Source organism: Diplodia seriata (assembly GCF_021436955.1).
Source record: "Diplodia seriata strain FDS-637 chromosome Unknown scaffold_11, whole genome shotgun sequence".
NCBI lineage: Eukaryota > Fungi > Ascomycota > Dothideomycetes > Botryosphaeriales > Botryosphaeriaceae > Diplodia > Diplodia seriata.
In genome coordinates, this window is record NW_027117318.1 from 846,422 (window position 1) to 860,676 (window position 14,255).

General features: G+C 58.0%; 4 protein-coding genes across 4 annotated transcripts; all 4 read right to left on the minus strand.

Annotated features, from left to right (window-relative positions):
- Positions 1-563: 563 nt before the first annotated feature.
- On the minus strand, positions 564-3,740 carry SLS55_009973 (uncharacterized protein; the record flags this gene model as incomplete). The annotated part of the gene is made up of 2 exons (XM_066781366.1): positions 564-3,128; positions 3,735-3,740. The coding sequence occupies 2 exons, from the start codon at positions 3,738-3,740 to the stop codon at positions 564-566; spliced, it is 2,571 nt and encodes an 856-aa protein (XP_066628368.1).
- A 707-nt stretch (positions 3,741-4,447) lies between these two features.
- On the minus strand, positions 4,448-6,332 carry SLS55_009974 (uncharacterized protein; the record flags this gene model as incomplete). Its single annotated transcript, XM_066781367.1, has 2 exons — positions 4,448-4,739; positions 4,918-6,332. The coding sequence occupies 2 exons, from the start codon at positions 6,330-6,332 to the stop codon at positions 4,448-4,450; spliced, it is 1,707 nt and encodes a 568-aa protein (XP_066628369.1).
- A 1,523-nt stretch (positions 6,333-7,855) lies between these two features.
- Positions 7,856-9,359, minus strand: SLS55_009975 (uncharacterized protein; the record flags this gene model as incomplete). Its single annotated transcript, XM_066781368.1, has 2 exons — positions 7,856-8,712; positions 8,774-9,359. 2 exons carry the CDS (start codon positions 9,357-9,359, stop codon positions 7,856-7,858), a joined length of 1,443 nt encoding a protein of 480 aa, XP_066628370.1.
- A 1,820-nt stretch (positions 9,360-11,179) lies between these two features.
- On the minus strand, positions 11,180-13,136 carry SLS55_009976 (uncharacterized protein; the record flags this gene model as incomplete). Its single annotated transcript, XM_066781369.1, has 2 exons — positions 11,180-12,447; positions 12,509-13,136. The coding sequence occupies 2 exons, from the start codon at positions 13,134-13,136 to the stop codon at positions 11,180-11,182; spliced, it is 1,896 nt and encodes a 631-aa protein (XP_066628371.1).
- Positions 13,137-14,255: the final 1,119 nt, after the last annotated feature.

Sequence of the window (14,255 nt, forward strand, 5' to 3'; positions counted from 1 at the left end):
GAAGAATCTTTCGTAGGCGCCTTCGTAGGAAGTAGCAAAGTCATTTTGTGTTATAGCATGGGAAGTAACAACAGTGGTCTGATGCAAAAGGAATTTTTTCCACACAGAGGAGCACGTTGAACAAGTTGCAAAATGGTTAAAATTGAATTCAAATAATGTATTGTTTGCCGGTAGATAATCTGGCGGCCAGAATCCATCTCGAAAGAGAGGCTACTGAAAACCCTCGATGCTTACAAGAGCTCGTCAGATGTAGAAGTGGATCGATGCCACCCTACTACACTACGTCGCCGTAAAGCTAATAAGACTGTAAAAGAAAAGAAGAGCAAATGTCATTCTATGCCTAATGTGGCAGTGCAAGGAGCCGCAAAATGCGACCAACAGTTAAACAAGACTCCAAGACAACACCGTTTCCCACGTACTTTCGGGTGACCCATCCTTCCTTTTTGTCAATCTGTGATGAAACTCCCTTTTTGTGACCTTTCTCTCTCTGTCCGCTCCAGTCTTGTCAGAACCGCCATGGTAAGCGCATTGTCCTCACGTCCAGCAGGTTGAACTCAATCTCCTCACAGCTCCTCATCACCCTCCCCTTCCCCCGCGTCCGCATCCGCACCATCACCAACCCAATCCCCATCCCCCTCCCCCTCCCCCCTCCCCTTCCTCGACCCCTTCATCGACGGAAACCCCAACTCCCTCAAAATCCCCCTCCTCTCCATCACAGCATCAACCCCCGACGCCTCCCTCCTCGGCCTCACCGCCTCCCCCTCCTCCCTCACGCCGCCAAACGACAACCTCAACGCCCTCCCCTCAAACCGTCTATTCAACTCTCTCGCTACATCCGCCGCCATCGCCCTCCTCGGCGGCAGCCCGTTGTCCCCCGTCTCGCGCTTCCACTCCCCCTTCCACCGCCCCGCCTCCCCCCGCAGAAACGCCACCTCCTCGTCCGCGTACCTCCGCCCGCGCCCTCTCTCCTCCACCGGCCGCGCCCGCGCGCACCCCCACCGCGCCAGCTTCGACGCCACCCACTTGTTGACGTCGCGCACGTCGGCGGTCGACGCGAAATCGACGGGGGTGGCGCGGCGCACGGCCCCGCCGCGGCGCGTGTAGCGCTCGCGCAGGATGAAGGCCCCCGGTGGGGTGGTGCTGTCGTTGACGTAGTAGATCTCGGGGTGGGGCGGGTGTTGGTCGGGAGGTCCGGAGAGCGTTGTGTAGTGCGGCTCCGCGTGCAGCAGGACTGTGTGGCTCTTGCTGCCGACGACCCAGCCCGTGTCGGAGCGGCGCCGCACGGCGTCGGCGGCGGGGGGAGACGGGTAGTGGCCCGCGCGCCGCAGCGAGAGGAGGTCGGCGTGGGCGGATTGGATGTGCGCGGGGATGGGGCCGGTGGCGATTTTGGAGGCGGGGGAGCGGGTTTCCCGAGGAGGAGGGGGAGGAGGGGGAGGGGGAGCGGTGGGTTCGGCGTCCCGGGCCGCTTCGGGGCTGTTGTTGTGGCTGGTGGTGGTGGACAGGGCCTTGTTGCGGTTGCGATGGGAGCGGCGGGCTGCTGGCGTGGCAGTGGTAGAGGGGTCATCGGTGGGGTCGTCCTGCGCTTCAGATTCTATTTGGGGCTGGGTGTCGCTGCTGTTGGTGGCGGGCTCGGTATTAATGGCTTCAAGTGGGCCGTCAGAGAATTGGTCATCGCTGCACTCGATGGTGGACTCGGTGTCTTGAAGTGGGCCGTCGGAGAGCTGGTCATCGCTGCACTCGATGGCGGACTCGGTGTCGATGGACATGGTGTCAACCACTTTGGTCAAAGCAGAGGAAATCTCGGGCTGGGTTTCCTTGGGCTTATTGGCGGTCTCCAAGTTGTTGGCTTCAGTCGAGACACTGCGCTCCTCGGGCTTGTTCAGCTGCTTGGCGACTTCGCCCCTTCGAAGGGGAGTATTAAGCTCCAGCCATCTGTTGTTTTGACTACCGCGCTTGAAAATCAGATTAGAAGTATCAAGTAGTTCCCTGTACTCCGCGTCTTGAGACTGCGCAGCGGTGCGTTCCCAGGCCTTTCTGAGTGCATGCTTGGCCTGGTAATCCTCAAGAATCTCTGAAAAGCGAGCACGTTTCCCATTCTTGTAGAAAGAGAGGGGGTCACGACCATCCATCTTGTGCTTGATACCAGGTGCGACCGTAGCACCGGTAGGGTGTTGGGCCTGAAGCTGATATTGGTCAGTGGTAGTCAGTTGGGTGTCTGACGCAGCTTGATGGGACGCGGTGTGCTCGCTCAGCTTCGTATCTCCCGCACATTGCTGCTGTACCGGGGGTTGACTGTTTACTGTCGCCTTAGTGGCACTAGACCTGGAAAGGGAGATCAAAGTGGCAGCAGCCTCCAAGTCTGTCATGGGCGGCTCGCCTTCCTGCTGGATCGAGCTCACGACTTCAGAGTTCGCAGGTGCTTTGTGCACGACCGCCGGCGCCGCAGCGGCAGCCTCAGCATGTGGATTGACAGTTTGGGTCTGCTGCTGTTGCTGAACGGATTCGCCGGATCTGGACATGGACATCAAAATCGTGGCAGCCTCCAGGTCTGCTGCGGTGAGCTGCTGCATCGACGCGCCACTGCCGGTAGCTTGCAGATTGTTCGCGGGCAACACGGTTGATGAAGCGGCGGTCAATGTGTTGACGCCCTGATGCGGCTCGGATGGAAGCTCTGCATGATCGGTCTGGCGCCCAGCGAAGGCTTGCGGGCGGTTGGGTGGACGCGAAACTTCGCCAGTAGATGCAAAATGTCTGGCGGTATCCATAGGCTGCCCGGTGCTTATCGTTGCAGCATCCTTGCCCTCCTTGACATCCGTCTTACTCGGGGCGTTGTCCTTGCGCTGTGGAACAGGAAGCTCATCACGTCCGCTATCGGTGACCGGCATATCGGCCATTTGCACGTCTTCGCTGTGCGACTCTTCCGTAGGACGGTATCCATCGGGCCTGTACGTATAGACTGACGGGGGTCCTCGCTGCTTGAAGGGCTCCGGACTAGTAGTGTTGTGCTCAATTTCATTGTTCGAGTAGTCCAAGGTATGCAGCGGCGAGTACGACTTGTTTGCTGTGATCCGCGCAGCAGAAGGTTGAGCGGCGACTTGAGCTGCGGGCATCGGTGTCAGGTCACGCCGCTGGATGGAGTGAATGGACCTACTGGGCGGTGTGGGGGCGCCTTCAGGGGCGGGAGAGTTGCCGCTGGAGCTTGCTGACATGTTCAAGGTAAAGAGGGAACGAACTGGAATGGGGCGGTAAGCACGAATGATTTGGGTTTGTTTGGTCTCGGGTGGAAGCTTACAGCGAGAAGTGTCGGTGTCGGGTTGAGGAAAGCCGAAGCGAGCAGGTCCGGAAGACTCAGCAGATTGTTACTGCAGCGCACAGCGTGTTCGCGGCAAGGCGTGCTGCGTGTGCGCAAAGTGCGGTTGCAGGAGTGTGGCGGATTGGGAACGGCGGAGAACGGCGGGGGAGGAAGTAGAGCGGAAGAGCTGCGGCCACTACGTAGCTGCAGACTCGGAGCGTCGGGCCCGTGCATGAAGCGTTCACTTTGAATTTGCGGTCACCCACTTCCAGCGCCAAAACGGGGGCGCGAACTGGGTGCTGAGATTGCTCGGGTCGTCCTGAGCGAAGTCATCAGGCAACTCGCTGCGGAGTTTATATCATACCACAGCTGCCCAGAATTCCGTGGAGTCTGCTTCAGAGTAGACAGGATATAAGGAGCGGGCCTCCATTCAAGAAGATACCCGCATTGCAGAGCCGCTTCACGACAATCTGAAGTGCAGGAGAGGCACGAAAGGCAACTGCGGGCGTGATATGTACAAGTTAAGGAGCTGAGGTTTTATTGCAAGCAGGAGAAATTGACTACACATCATGATCTTCAATAAACATGAAGGCTCTTCGTTTCATACGTCTTACAAATCTGCTTACTCCGTTGACCACCGAAGAATAAATTTCTTAGGCTTAACGCAGGAAATCAAGAGAGACTACGTAGGTAGAAAGGTCAACAACTTAAATAGAACAGAAGGCAACAACTGGTAGCGATCATCATTGTCTCCACTATGTTCACGGTGTAGTAGTCATACTGAAAAGGCGTCCACATGTCTCCCTTGTTTAGAACTGAACGCTTCCATTGCAATAAGCCTATAGAAATTCTACAGACGAGCTATCCGGTTTGATTTGCCCTCCTGCCAATTCCTGAGAAACCGCACACGCTATGGATATTCCGTTAAACAATACTTCATGAAAGCCCCCACCATAAAGAAAACGAAGCCACGCAAGCCCGGCAATCCGGAAAATGTAGAAGAGAGAAAAAGAAAGCCACCAACCCCCGTCCGTCCTCCCAATTAGACATTACCCCAAGACCCCGCCCAAAGAAAAATACCCTCAAAGGAAACGCACCACGATCCGCAATCGCACCGCACCGCACCATTCGATCATCCCCATGCATCCATCCCACCTACTTATCCACCTCCCCACCACCACCACCACCACCACTCTTCTTGCCATCGCTGCCGCCTTGCATCGACGTCGCCACCTTACTCATCAACGCCGCCGGCATCGACGTAGCGATCCGAGTCCTGGCCTTGGACTTGCGCGGCGTCGGCGGCTTGCCGAACTCCAGCCCGTGTCCCTGTGCGCCGACACCTCCTTCCGAGACGCGACGGGTGCCGCGGCCCTCGTACAGGATCTCGAGGTCCTTGGCTTTGTTGCTGTTGCGCTGCTTCTTCGTCGATGTGAGGCGGTCGTCGCTGGAGGTGGGCAGCGCCGCCTGGGATGCGGCGGGGTGGGGAGAGGGGGGAGGTGGCATGCTGCCGCCGGTGTTTGTGGGGAGGGTTGGCGTTGCGGGAGGGGGCGGGATAAGGCGGCGTGGGCGGCGCGGGGAGAGACGCTGGGATGGCGGGCTGCACGGAGGGATTGGTGTTGAACGGGACGTTGTTGTTGTCGTCGCTGTTGTTGGGCTCCGACGGCGGCAGTGAGGGAGACGACGAGCTGAGTGTGGAAGAGCTGCGGGATTGCAGCTGGGGCGGGAGGTCGTCGAAGGCTGCGTAGGGCCGCGTGGAGATTGTGCCGAGGGGTGGGAGACGGCGGGGCGCGCTGTTTCCGTTGGCAGCGGCGGCGGCGTTGACGACAGGTAGCTCGTTGCTGTTGTTGTCGGCGCTGTTCCTGGCGCGGTCGTTGGCGAGGCGTTCGTTTAGTCGGAGCAGTCCACTGAAGTAGTTGTCGTCGGACTGCGGGCTGATGTGTTCGGAGCGCCTGGTAGAGATCGTCGAAGCCGAAGAAGGAGGACTAGAGCCTTCGCTGTTCCTGACGCGGTCGTTGACGAGGCGTTCGTTCAGTGCGAGCAGTCCACTGAAGTAGTTGTCACCAAGCAGCGGCGGCTGATACGACGCAGCGGTATAGTCGAACTGGGCACCAGAAGCACTAGCCGACGTGATCACCTGGCCTTCTTCTTCCTGCTGATCAGTAGCGGCGACATCGACGGTGATCGAACGGCGCCGATCATCCTTACAAGCTTCGGCCTCCTCGCAATCAGAGACCACGGCCGAGACTGTGGCATCGCTGCTGCCACTACTGTCCGACGGCGACGAGGCACGAGCAACAAAGGGGCCGGTGGCGCCCGCTAGCGCGCGAGCCGTCGCCGTAGTCGCAGACATGGCCTCAGCCTTACCGGCGCCACGCCTAGCCCGCTTGGGCGCTGGCGTCTCTTCGCCCGCGACCACATCCTGGTCGTCCAGCTCGTCGTCATCGTCCACGTCGGGCTTTGTGTCGCCGTTGTTGCTGTCGTTGTCATTGTCGTAGACATCACGGCGGCGCTTCGTGCGAATGGGCATTGCAGCGACGGCGGCGGCAGCATCGCTACCACCAACAATGGCCCTCCTCACGACAACTGGAGCAAACGGTGTGAAGTAGACCTCGTCCGTCGGACTCGGCGCGTCGCTCCTCCTGGAGCGCCTGCGCGCCGCACGCTCGTTCCTCTCGCGCTTGTCTCTCTCGCTCTTGCTCTCGTCAACCTCTGCAGTATGTCCCTCCGTCTCCATGGTCGGCTTGGCATTATCTTTGTCTTCAGCGCCGGTGATGGTGGACATCGACGTGACGCGCAGCGTGGAGAAGCGGTGGCCTTGAGCGGGCGTGGCGTCGGAGACGGTGGCGGCGGTGCCGAAGCGGGGCGGCGGGGGCGGGTTACTGTTGTTGTTGTTATTGTTGATCACGTCGCTGCTGGCGCCGCCACCATCATGGCGGGTTTGCGGCTCTTCATGATGCGGAACGGGCGAGAGGGAGGAGAGCGTGCTCGACGAGGAGTGGCGGTTGCGGTTGCGGTGCTTCTTGCTCTGGCGGGCCATTGTTGCGGGATATGCGTTGTGAGCGGGTGAGTGGGGCGGTGTTGCTTTTGTTGCTCTGCTTCTACGCGGTGCGACGCGCGTCGTTGGGAGACGAGCCTTTGTTGTTGTTGTTTGTTTGGCGTGTCGGCTGCTGCGGAGCTGGAAGATCTGGGAGGGAAGGGTGGCGAAGAGGTGCGCGTGTGTGTGTGGATGAGCTGGCGAGCGGGCGAGCGGTGCGGATGGGAGTCAGATCTTTTGCGTGGGTTGCCCGGAGCTGGGAGGGTGGGATATGGGTCACTGAAGCGGCATCCGCGCTGGGCTGCACCAACAGCGCGACGAGCCTGCCCGACTGATCCCAAGCAATGGCGAGCACCGCCGAGTGTCTCCAGCAAGCTGCTGGTCAGTTTGAAGCAGCGACTGATGCGGGACTAGTCGCATGGATATGTGCTGCGAAATCCCCGTTCATGCGCTCAATCCGCTTAGCAGCAAGTCATCCTTCCTCCTTGAGCGGGTAGAGGACATAATTTCACAGTCGATGCGACCAGGCGAGCCGACAGATTGGTGAAGGGATCACTGAAGCGTACCAAGGCACACTCATCACTTCAACGGGAACCAGCGAAACAAACGACCACTCAGCTGCCAGTAGGAAGATAACCATAATATTAGCAAGTTCAGTTTTTTGATCTACATCTGAAGTCCTCTCCGCAAGCAAAAGCAAGTGTCAATGGGCTCATGCCATGTCTGATGAGCCATGCTCATGCGAAAACCCAACCCCATCGGTCTTCCTGATTTCAAACCAGGAAAAAAAAAGGAAAAAGTACAAAAGATTCCCAGAAAGCTCAATCAGTGTGCCCAATGCGTTGCCAAGGGCGAGATACCAGAAAAGAATAAGGAGATAAGAAATAAGAGAGAGATCACAGTCAAACCATTGCTGAAAAGCGGTCAGAGGCGGCAAGAGCCACGAATCTTGCAAGCCATGTGCCAACAGCACGTCGATGAAGGCAGCAAGAACCAGAAGGAAAGGAATAAGAAACGCTGTGCGCTGGACTGTACTCAAAGCCGACCAGTGTGAGATCCGGAGAACCCAAGTCTGCCTGTTGCCATGACCAAAGCGCTGTGCGTATCCAGAGTTGTGTCCGGACAAATTTCTAAGTAGGAAATTCTGGGCGACGAAGGTCGGAATGTGTGCTGGCCCGATGGCTTGTCGCCGTTGCGTCGAGAAAAAAAAGCTGAACGAGGTAGGAAATTCAAACATGGAAAAATTTTCTCGAGGTGAGTTCAACTGGTGGCTCTCATTTTCCGACAAGGGGCCAGAGGCGGCTGGCTGCCAGAGCAAGCCTCCATGGGACGATCCGCTGGAGTGCTGGAAGGAAGCGAGCTGGAGGGAAACTGGTGGCGATGCGGCAACGAGCTGCTGCTGGCTGTCCGCATCCCACCATAAAGGGAACAAAGGGAACAAAGAACCTCATTGTCGTAGCATTCATTGTAGTCGTGGAAAAATGTCGACGATAGGTGTCGACACAGGTGGTGCTGGAGTGAAGCACTCAAATCGACCAGTCAGTCATGGGGATATCGGGGGAACCGGGCTGGACCAGGTGGGCCGCATTGTGGACCTCATCCTCACTCTCATCCGACTCCTCCATCTTGACGTCGGCATCGTCTTCGCTCATCTCCTCGTCTTCAGCGTCGGTGTCACAATCGGAGTCATCCATGGGGATGTCCTGCTCGGTCTCGCCAAACTTGTCGTACATGTGCTCGGCCTCCCAGTGAGCACGGAGCTCCAGGGCACGGGGACGCAACTTGTGGTTATCGATGGCACACGAGACGGCGTGCTCGCTGCGGTAGTAGTTGAAGCGCCTGGAGACGTCACGGGCGAGCTCGGAGCGGTAGGTAGTCGGGTCGCGGGCGAGGCGCTCGACGAGGTAGTTCAGGGCGTCGGGAGACCACTTCTTGCGGGCCTCACGCGAAGTGACGTTGAGCTTGCGCTGGCGGAACTGGGCGCGCCAGCGGTTGAGGTGAGAGATGGCGGCCGGGTCCTCCCAGCTGGCGGGCGGAGCGTGGATGTTCATGCGGCGGCGGACGCTGCCGTCGGGACGCGACTCGTTCTCGATCAGGCAGAGGAGGCGGGCCTGGTCCTGGACGCGGGTGAAGAAGCATTGCGCGTTGGGGGCGCGTTTGCTGACGCGGCCCTTGACGAAGGGCACGTTGTAGGAAGTGAGGCCGGTGACGGGGAAGTGGGCGCACTTCGGGACGGTGCGCTCGGCGGAGAGGTTGCTGCCGCGCTTGCCCATGGCGTAGTCCTGCTTGGACACGGAGATGGGCTGGCAGACGGTCTTGCCGTTCAGCTCGAACGTGTGGAAAGGCGTGGACAGAGCCGGGGCGCTCTTCGCAACGTAGGCACCTGGAAGTGAGAGATGGCTGTTAGCTAGTGAAAGCTCATCGGGCAGGTGAAGACGGCTTACCGGACTTCTCGTCGAAGGTGAACTTGGGGCCCTTGTAGTGCCACTTCTTTGCGTGACGCATGGGGACACGCTTGCCGCCCCTAAGCTCACCGCAGATGCACTTTGAGCGAGGGCCCTGGAGACCCGGGTTGACCGTCTCACTGCAGGGTGCCGAAATGGGGCGAGCCGGACAGTTGAGCTTGTTGTCCCAGTGAACATTGGCCTGGGTGACCTCGAAATCCATGTCGTCGCCCTGCTCGACCTCGGAATCTTCCTCCATGGCATCGCCATCGGCGGCGTTTGAGGTGAGGTTGTCAGCGGTCATGCCCTCAGGGTGAGGGAAGAAGGGTGAGCGGACGTCATCGTCGTCGGAAGACGAGCTGCTCATCTGAGTGAGGTCTCCGTCGGAATCAATGCCAATGACGGTTTGAGATGACTGGGGGAGGGCGCAAGGGCTGTTGAGAACGAATCCGTGCTGCGGGACCATGCGAGGAGTCGTGCAGCCAGGACTCAGGCTGGCCGGACGCATGCTGCGACGGGCAGCCTTGGTGCGCTTGTCAGTGGAGGTCAAAGGCTTCTTTGCCGATGGGCTCTGAGTGGGCGCCATCTCTGCTAAAGGTACAAGGAATGTTGCGGTAGTGGGTGAAGTCGGAAGTGCGATGATTTTGGATACGCGTGCAAGACCTGGGTGAGGAGAGGGAAGTGTCAGTTGAGGCAGAGCAGAGAGGGACGAATAGTGGCTCATACGAGGAAATCCTGAGGTTGGCGAAGGCGAAGAGCAAAGGCGTTGGGTGGGAGTTGCAATCGCGGTTGGCAATGGGCAAAGTTTGTCGGTGTAGGGGAGAGGCGGACGGTCGGCGTGGAGGGACGGGAGTTTTGCAGACATGCCGCCCCGAGAGACCCTTTGCCAAGCGCGCCTCGGAGTGGGTCCGGGCCGGCGAGCGCGGGAAAGGTGCGTCTGGCTGGGGCAGGCTGAGGGTTAGCGGGCGTTGCGTCGCCGCGCCGTGTCGCTGAGCTGCGCGCACTGCCTGACGGACGGCGGGACCGCGCACCTTTTGCTTTCCGAGCAAGGCACCGAGAACTCTGGATGTATATATCTGAATGACCACGTTCCCTTCCTCTGGAGGGGCGCAGAGCTTCGTCTACTCGGCGCGCGATGTATGAGACTCGCGCGCCCGACTGCGGCCTCATGGAAGCGTACTCTGCGATGATGTCACTTGAGCCATGGACGCCCACCAGCGCCGCGCTTCCCGCTTATCGATTGCGAAAAAAATCTTCCGGCTTCCAGAGGACCTCTGCGGCGGTAGAGCCTGGCGTTGCGCATGCGATGCGTCAGTGATATGGTCCATGCGCCTTTCTCCCGCGCTCAGGCTCTGCCTCCCTCACCTTGGGCGGTAGTCACATGCAGAGCAGCGAAAGCAACTTGGCACTGTTTCTGAATTTCCAGCGGCGGAGAATTCTTCGAGCTTCACTTCCGATATAGGCGGCGGCTCTGCATGTTTGCGGCAGAATCACACAACGCACGCCGGTGCTCAAAGCAAACAACGACCGGTCACAGAGCATTCTGGGAAGCCTCTCTCATTTCCGTTTCGCATATAGCATCAAAGGGAGCCTTGTAAGCCATATATCCTTTTTCTCTGTCACAGCTATCGTGTTTCCTCCCGTTCTGCCTCCCACCGCTTCTATGGCAGCTCTACCGAATTTTGCCCCCAAACGACCGAGAGCAGCAGCTTACTCCGCCATCACAGAGATATCCCGCTTTCACCACGCCTATCATACAACCCCCAAGCCCCATCCATCCATCAAGCACGACCGACCGACCGCGCAAACCAAACCCGCCGCCAGCCTCATGAGAAGGCGTGAGGGCATACTTCTTCATGCTCTGCCATTCGTCATACTAAATTGGAACCAATCTCGTTGCGTTGGAATGCTGGGTTTCCTTGTTGGGAGAACCTTTCGTATATTAGTAGTAATTGCCTACGAAAAAACGAACTATTCTCTGTCGCCCACCCATGTATTTGATTAACACCATGCGTCTTAAACGACTCTTATGCCCAAATCTGCGGATCTACCATATGTTAGGATCAACCTGCCGGGCAAACTAGCGTTCCTCCTCCGGTGCCATTATCCTTTAGTGCCTGGCCGAGCTTTCTGTAACCTTAGAATATGGATTTTACTATGTTGTTGAGTCGCAATTCTGCTTTTTGTGGTGAAACCATATGATTTGGTGGTATATTAATTGTTTCGCTGTAAAAAGAGCACAGGCGCTAGAAACGCGTACGAGAATTACGGTTCTAAAAACGGCTAATGCAATGTACCATTATCCTTATAGGTAAAACCGTATAATTTGTACTATCTACCAACATTACTGGCAGATACGAATTCCTTGGTACCCTAGTGAGCCTCACACCCAACCAGCCCAATCCCTCACTCTCCACCACTCCCACCCTCCTCCTCCTCCCCTTCCCCATCCACAACACGCCTCGCCTCCCCCGCCAACCCATGCCTCTGCATCGCCATCGCCAGCGCCGCCGCGGTGCGCGGCCTCGCCGGCCACCGCGTGTTCAAGTCCCGCAGCAGCGGCTTGTGGCGGTATTGCCCGTCTGCGCGCAGCTGCCGCACCATGCCGTCGCGCACCATGTCGAGCTCCGGACGCGTCCACGGGAGGCGCGGGATCGGTACTCTAGGGGGCGTGGGGGAGCGGGGACGGAGGCGGGGAGAGGAACGGGGAACCGGGTTGATGGTGGAGATGGCGCCGGGGATGGTGGTGGGGCCGATCAGGGGGGTGGGGGTCGGGGTGGTGTTGGAGGGCGAGTGAGTGGCGGCGAAGGCCTCCCTGGCGAGGACTGTGGCTGGGCCGGTCTTGTTCGTGGGAGGGCCGGCGGGGGCGGTCATCGTTGTGTCTGTATTGTTCTTGTTCTCGGTCTTGCTCTGCTTCTTCTTCTTCGTCTTCTTTTCGGGAGTGTCGGCTTGAGTGGTGTCACTGGCGTCGGCAGCAATAGCAGTAGCGGAAGCAGACACGACACGACCCTGGCGCTTTTCGCTGCGACAGCGGAAGCTGGAGAGCCAGCGGTTGAGCTTCATGATGGAGTGGCGGTCCGCCCAGTCGGCGGGCGGCGAGTGGATGTTCATGCGGCGGCAGCCGGCGGGCGCGTCGTCTTCGATCAGGCGCAGCTGGTATGCTTGGTCGACGTACTGGGTGTAGGTGTACGTGGAGGGGTCCTCGTCTTCTGTTTCCCAGCTATCAGGGTCGTCGGCGCCAGGACGATCCGTGGCGTCGGCGTCGGTGTCGAAGTCGTGGAAGGGCGGAGAGTGGCTCATGGGCTCGTCATCCTTGTCAGCGCCATCATAGGCCGTGTCTGCGTCGTCGGAGGAGGAATCGTCGGGTGCGGTGACAATACTAACACGCTGCTTGATGTAGCGTGAGCCGCAGAGAAACTTCCAGTCCTCGTCGAAGACACCGGTGATGGGAAAGTGCTGGTCGCAGCGTGGCACTGTGGCTTCGATGCTCTGCTTGAGGGCCGGGACTGCGTCTGGGCTCGCATCCTGAACAAAAATAAGCCCACCACTGCCGCCGCTGTTGTCCTCGATGCCATTGTGCTTGCGTTTCTTATCGTCATTGATGCGCGTCGGGTGACGGTCGAAGTACTCTGTCGTGCGCTGCGGGTATTTGGCTCCCGGGTCAATCCACCAGCCTGTGTGCAAAATCATCATTAGATACGTACGACTCATGGGTGTCCAGGCAGTGGAGCTTACCTTTCTCGTGGTTGAAGTACGGGATCTCACTAGCGATGCGCGAGGTTGGCGAGGACGTGCAGGTGCAAGTCTGCTCTACGGACACGAGTTCCTCAATCTCTTCCTTGGTGGTTTCTGCGGCGATGTCGAATTCATAGCCTCTGACAGGAACAGGGTCGTCGTGCTCATCCTCCGTTCTTTCGTAGTCGACGTATGAAGCGGGCAGGCTGCGCGGACCGGAGTTGATGGTGGTCCAGCCTCGCTCTGAAGTTTGTGTTGACATGGGCTGTTGGTACCAAGCTTCTTCGCGCCCGTCTGGGTGGATGAAGCCGCGATCATTGTCTAGAATGATTCCGCCGTAGGTGGGTGCCTCGGGATCGTCATCTTCCAGGCTGTCCCCCAAGTTATCGCTGATGTCGCTACCTTGACTCTCGCCGGTGGTTTCCTCATCTGGAACGATGGGTACACCACCATCGGATCCTCCTTGAAGGGAGGAGGTTTCCTCTTCAGAGTTGTCGTTGACCGAGACGCTATCGTCCGTGTTTGAATCTTCGCTGCCGAGCTCGATGGAGTCCTCGTCGTCGCCTTGCGTGACCTGAACCGGGCTCATTGGCAAATCATCCGAGCTGAAGCCAGTAAAACCCGGCATCTTGTTGTGGCGGTGGAGATTGTGGATTTTCTCGTTGCAAATGCGGGTGCGGACGCGGCGCGGGTGCGGGAGGTGTTTTGTTGTTTTGTGGTGGAAGTGCGTGACTGTCGGAAGATTTTTTGTGTAGGATAGCAACGCAAGAGACTGTTATTGCGCCCGAGGCAACATTTCGAACAGTGTCCTCCAGGGTGCGCAGTGCTTCCTTGCTACAGGCCGCTAGCCTTCATTGATCCTGCGCAATGAACACAGCAAGTGACTTCGCCCGGTGTTAACGTCAACAATATTTCTTCATAAGACCTCTTGGCCTTCTTTGTACCATGTTCAGCTTGTACCCGCGTATCTTTGCGCCGTCGATAGGACCTTCTTCATGGTAATTGGAGGCGCGAACAGCTTCACAACCCCGGAACGGCGTTTCAACCCCGACGCCGAGATGTCAGGATCCTTTTAGTCGACTTCTTGCAACTGGTCTTATCCAACATGGTCCAAGTTTAGTCCCCGGCCACTCATCAAGAAAGCTGCCAAGATTGAGAGACAGGAATCATTCGCTTTGTCCACTATGCGACAACGCATCCCGGAGTCAGCGGAGGCAGCAATCACCGCAATGTTATTTTCCGCTCCGAGGTAGTTTGCTTGTTTGCAACCAAGAGCTCGATAAACCGCTTGTCCAATATCCCGTGTTTTTGCAGTCTTTCAGTGAACACTTGGCTTTGCTCTGATCTTACCACCGTCGTTTCGTGGGTGGATTTCTGCGGAGGCTATGAACTGCCTGAATTCCTCCACACAAGATCGGAGTTCGGTATTCAGCATAGTAGAACGAAATCGACACCGCTCGTTCCCGCTCGATTGTTCAACGCCCAGGCACTGAGCTGAGTGTCGCGCCTTGCCTTCGGATCCAATGGACCGTTGGGCGAGAGGGCTTCATCGGTTTGTTTGGATATCATTTGGAACACGGTGAAATTGGGGACGTAGTCCTAAGCACCGCTCCACACTTTTGGAAAAGAATCCAAACTGACGCCGCGTGTGCGACCGTCAGTTTGGATCACTGAGCTACGATTTGCAACCCATGTCCCACAACCCACTTTGAAGACTCTCAAATGATGATATATCGACAAAACTTTT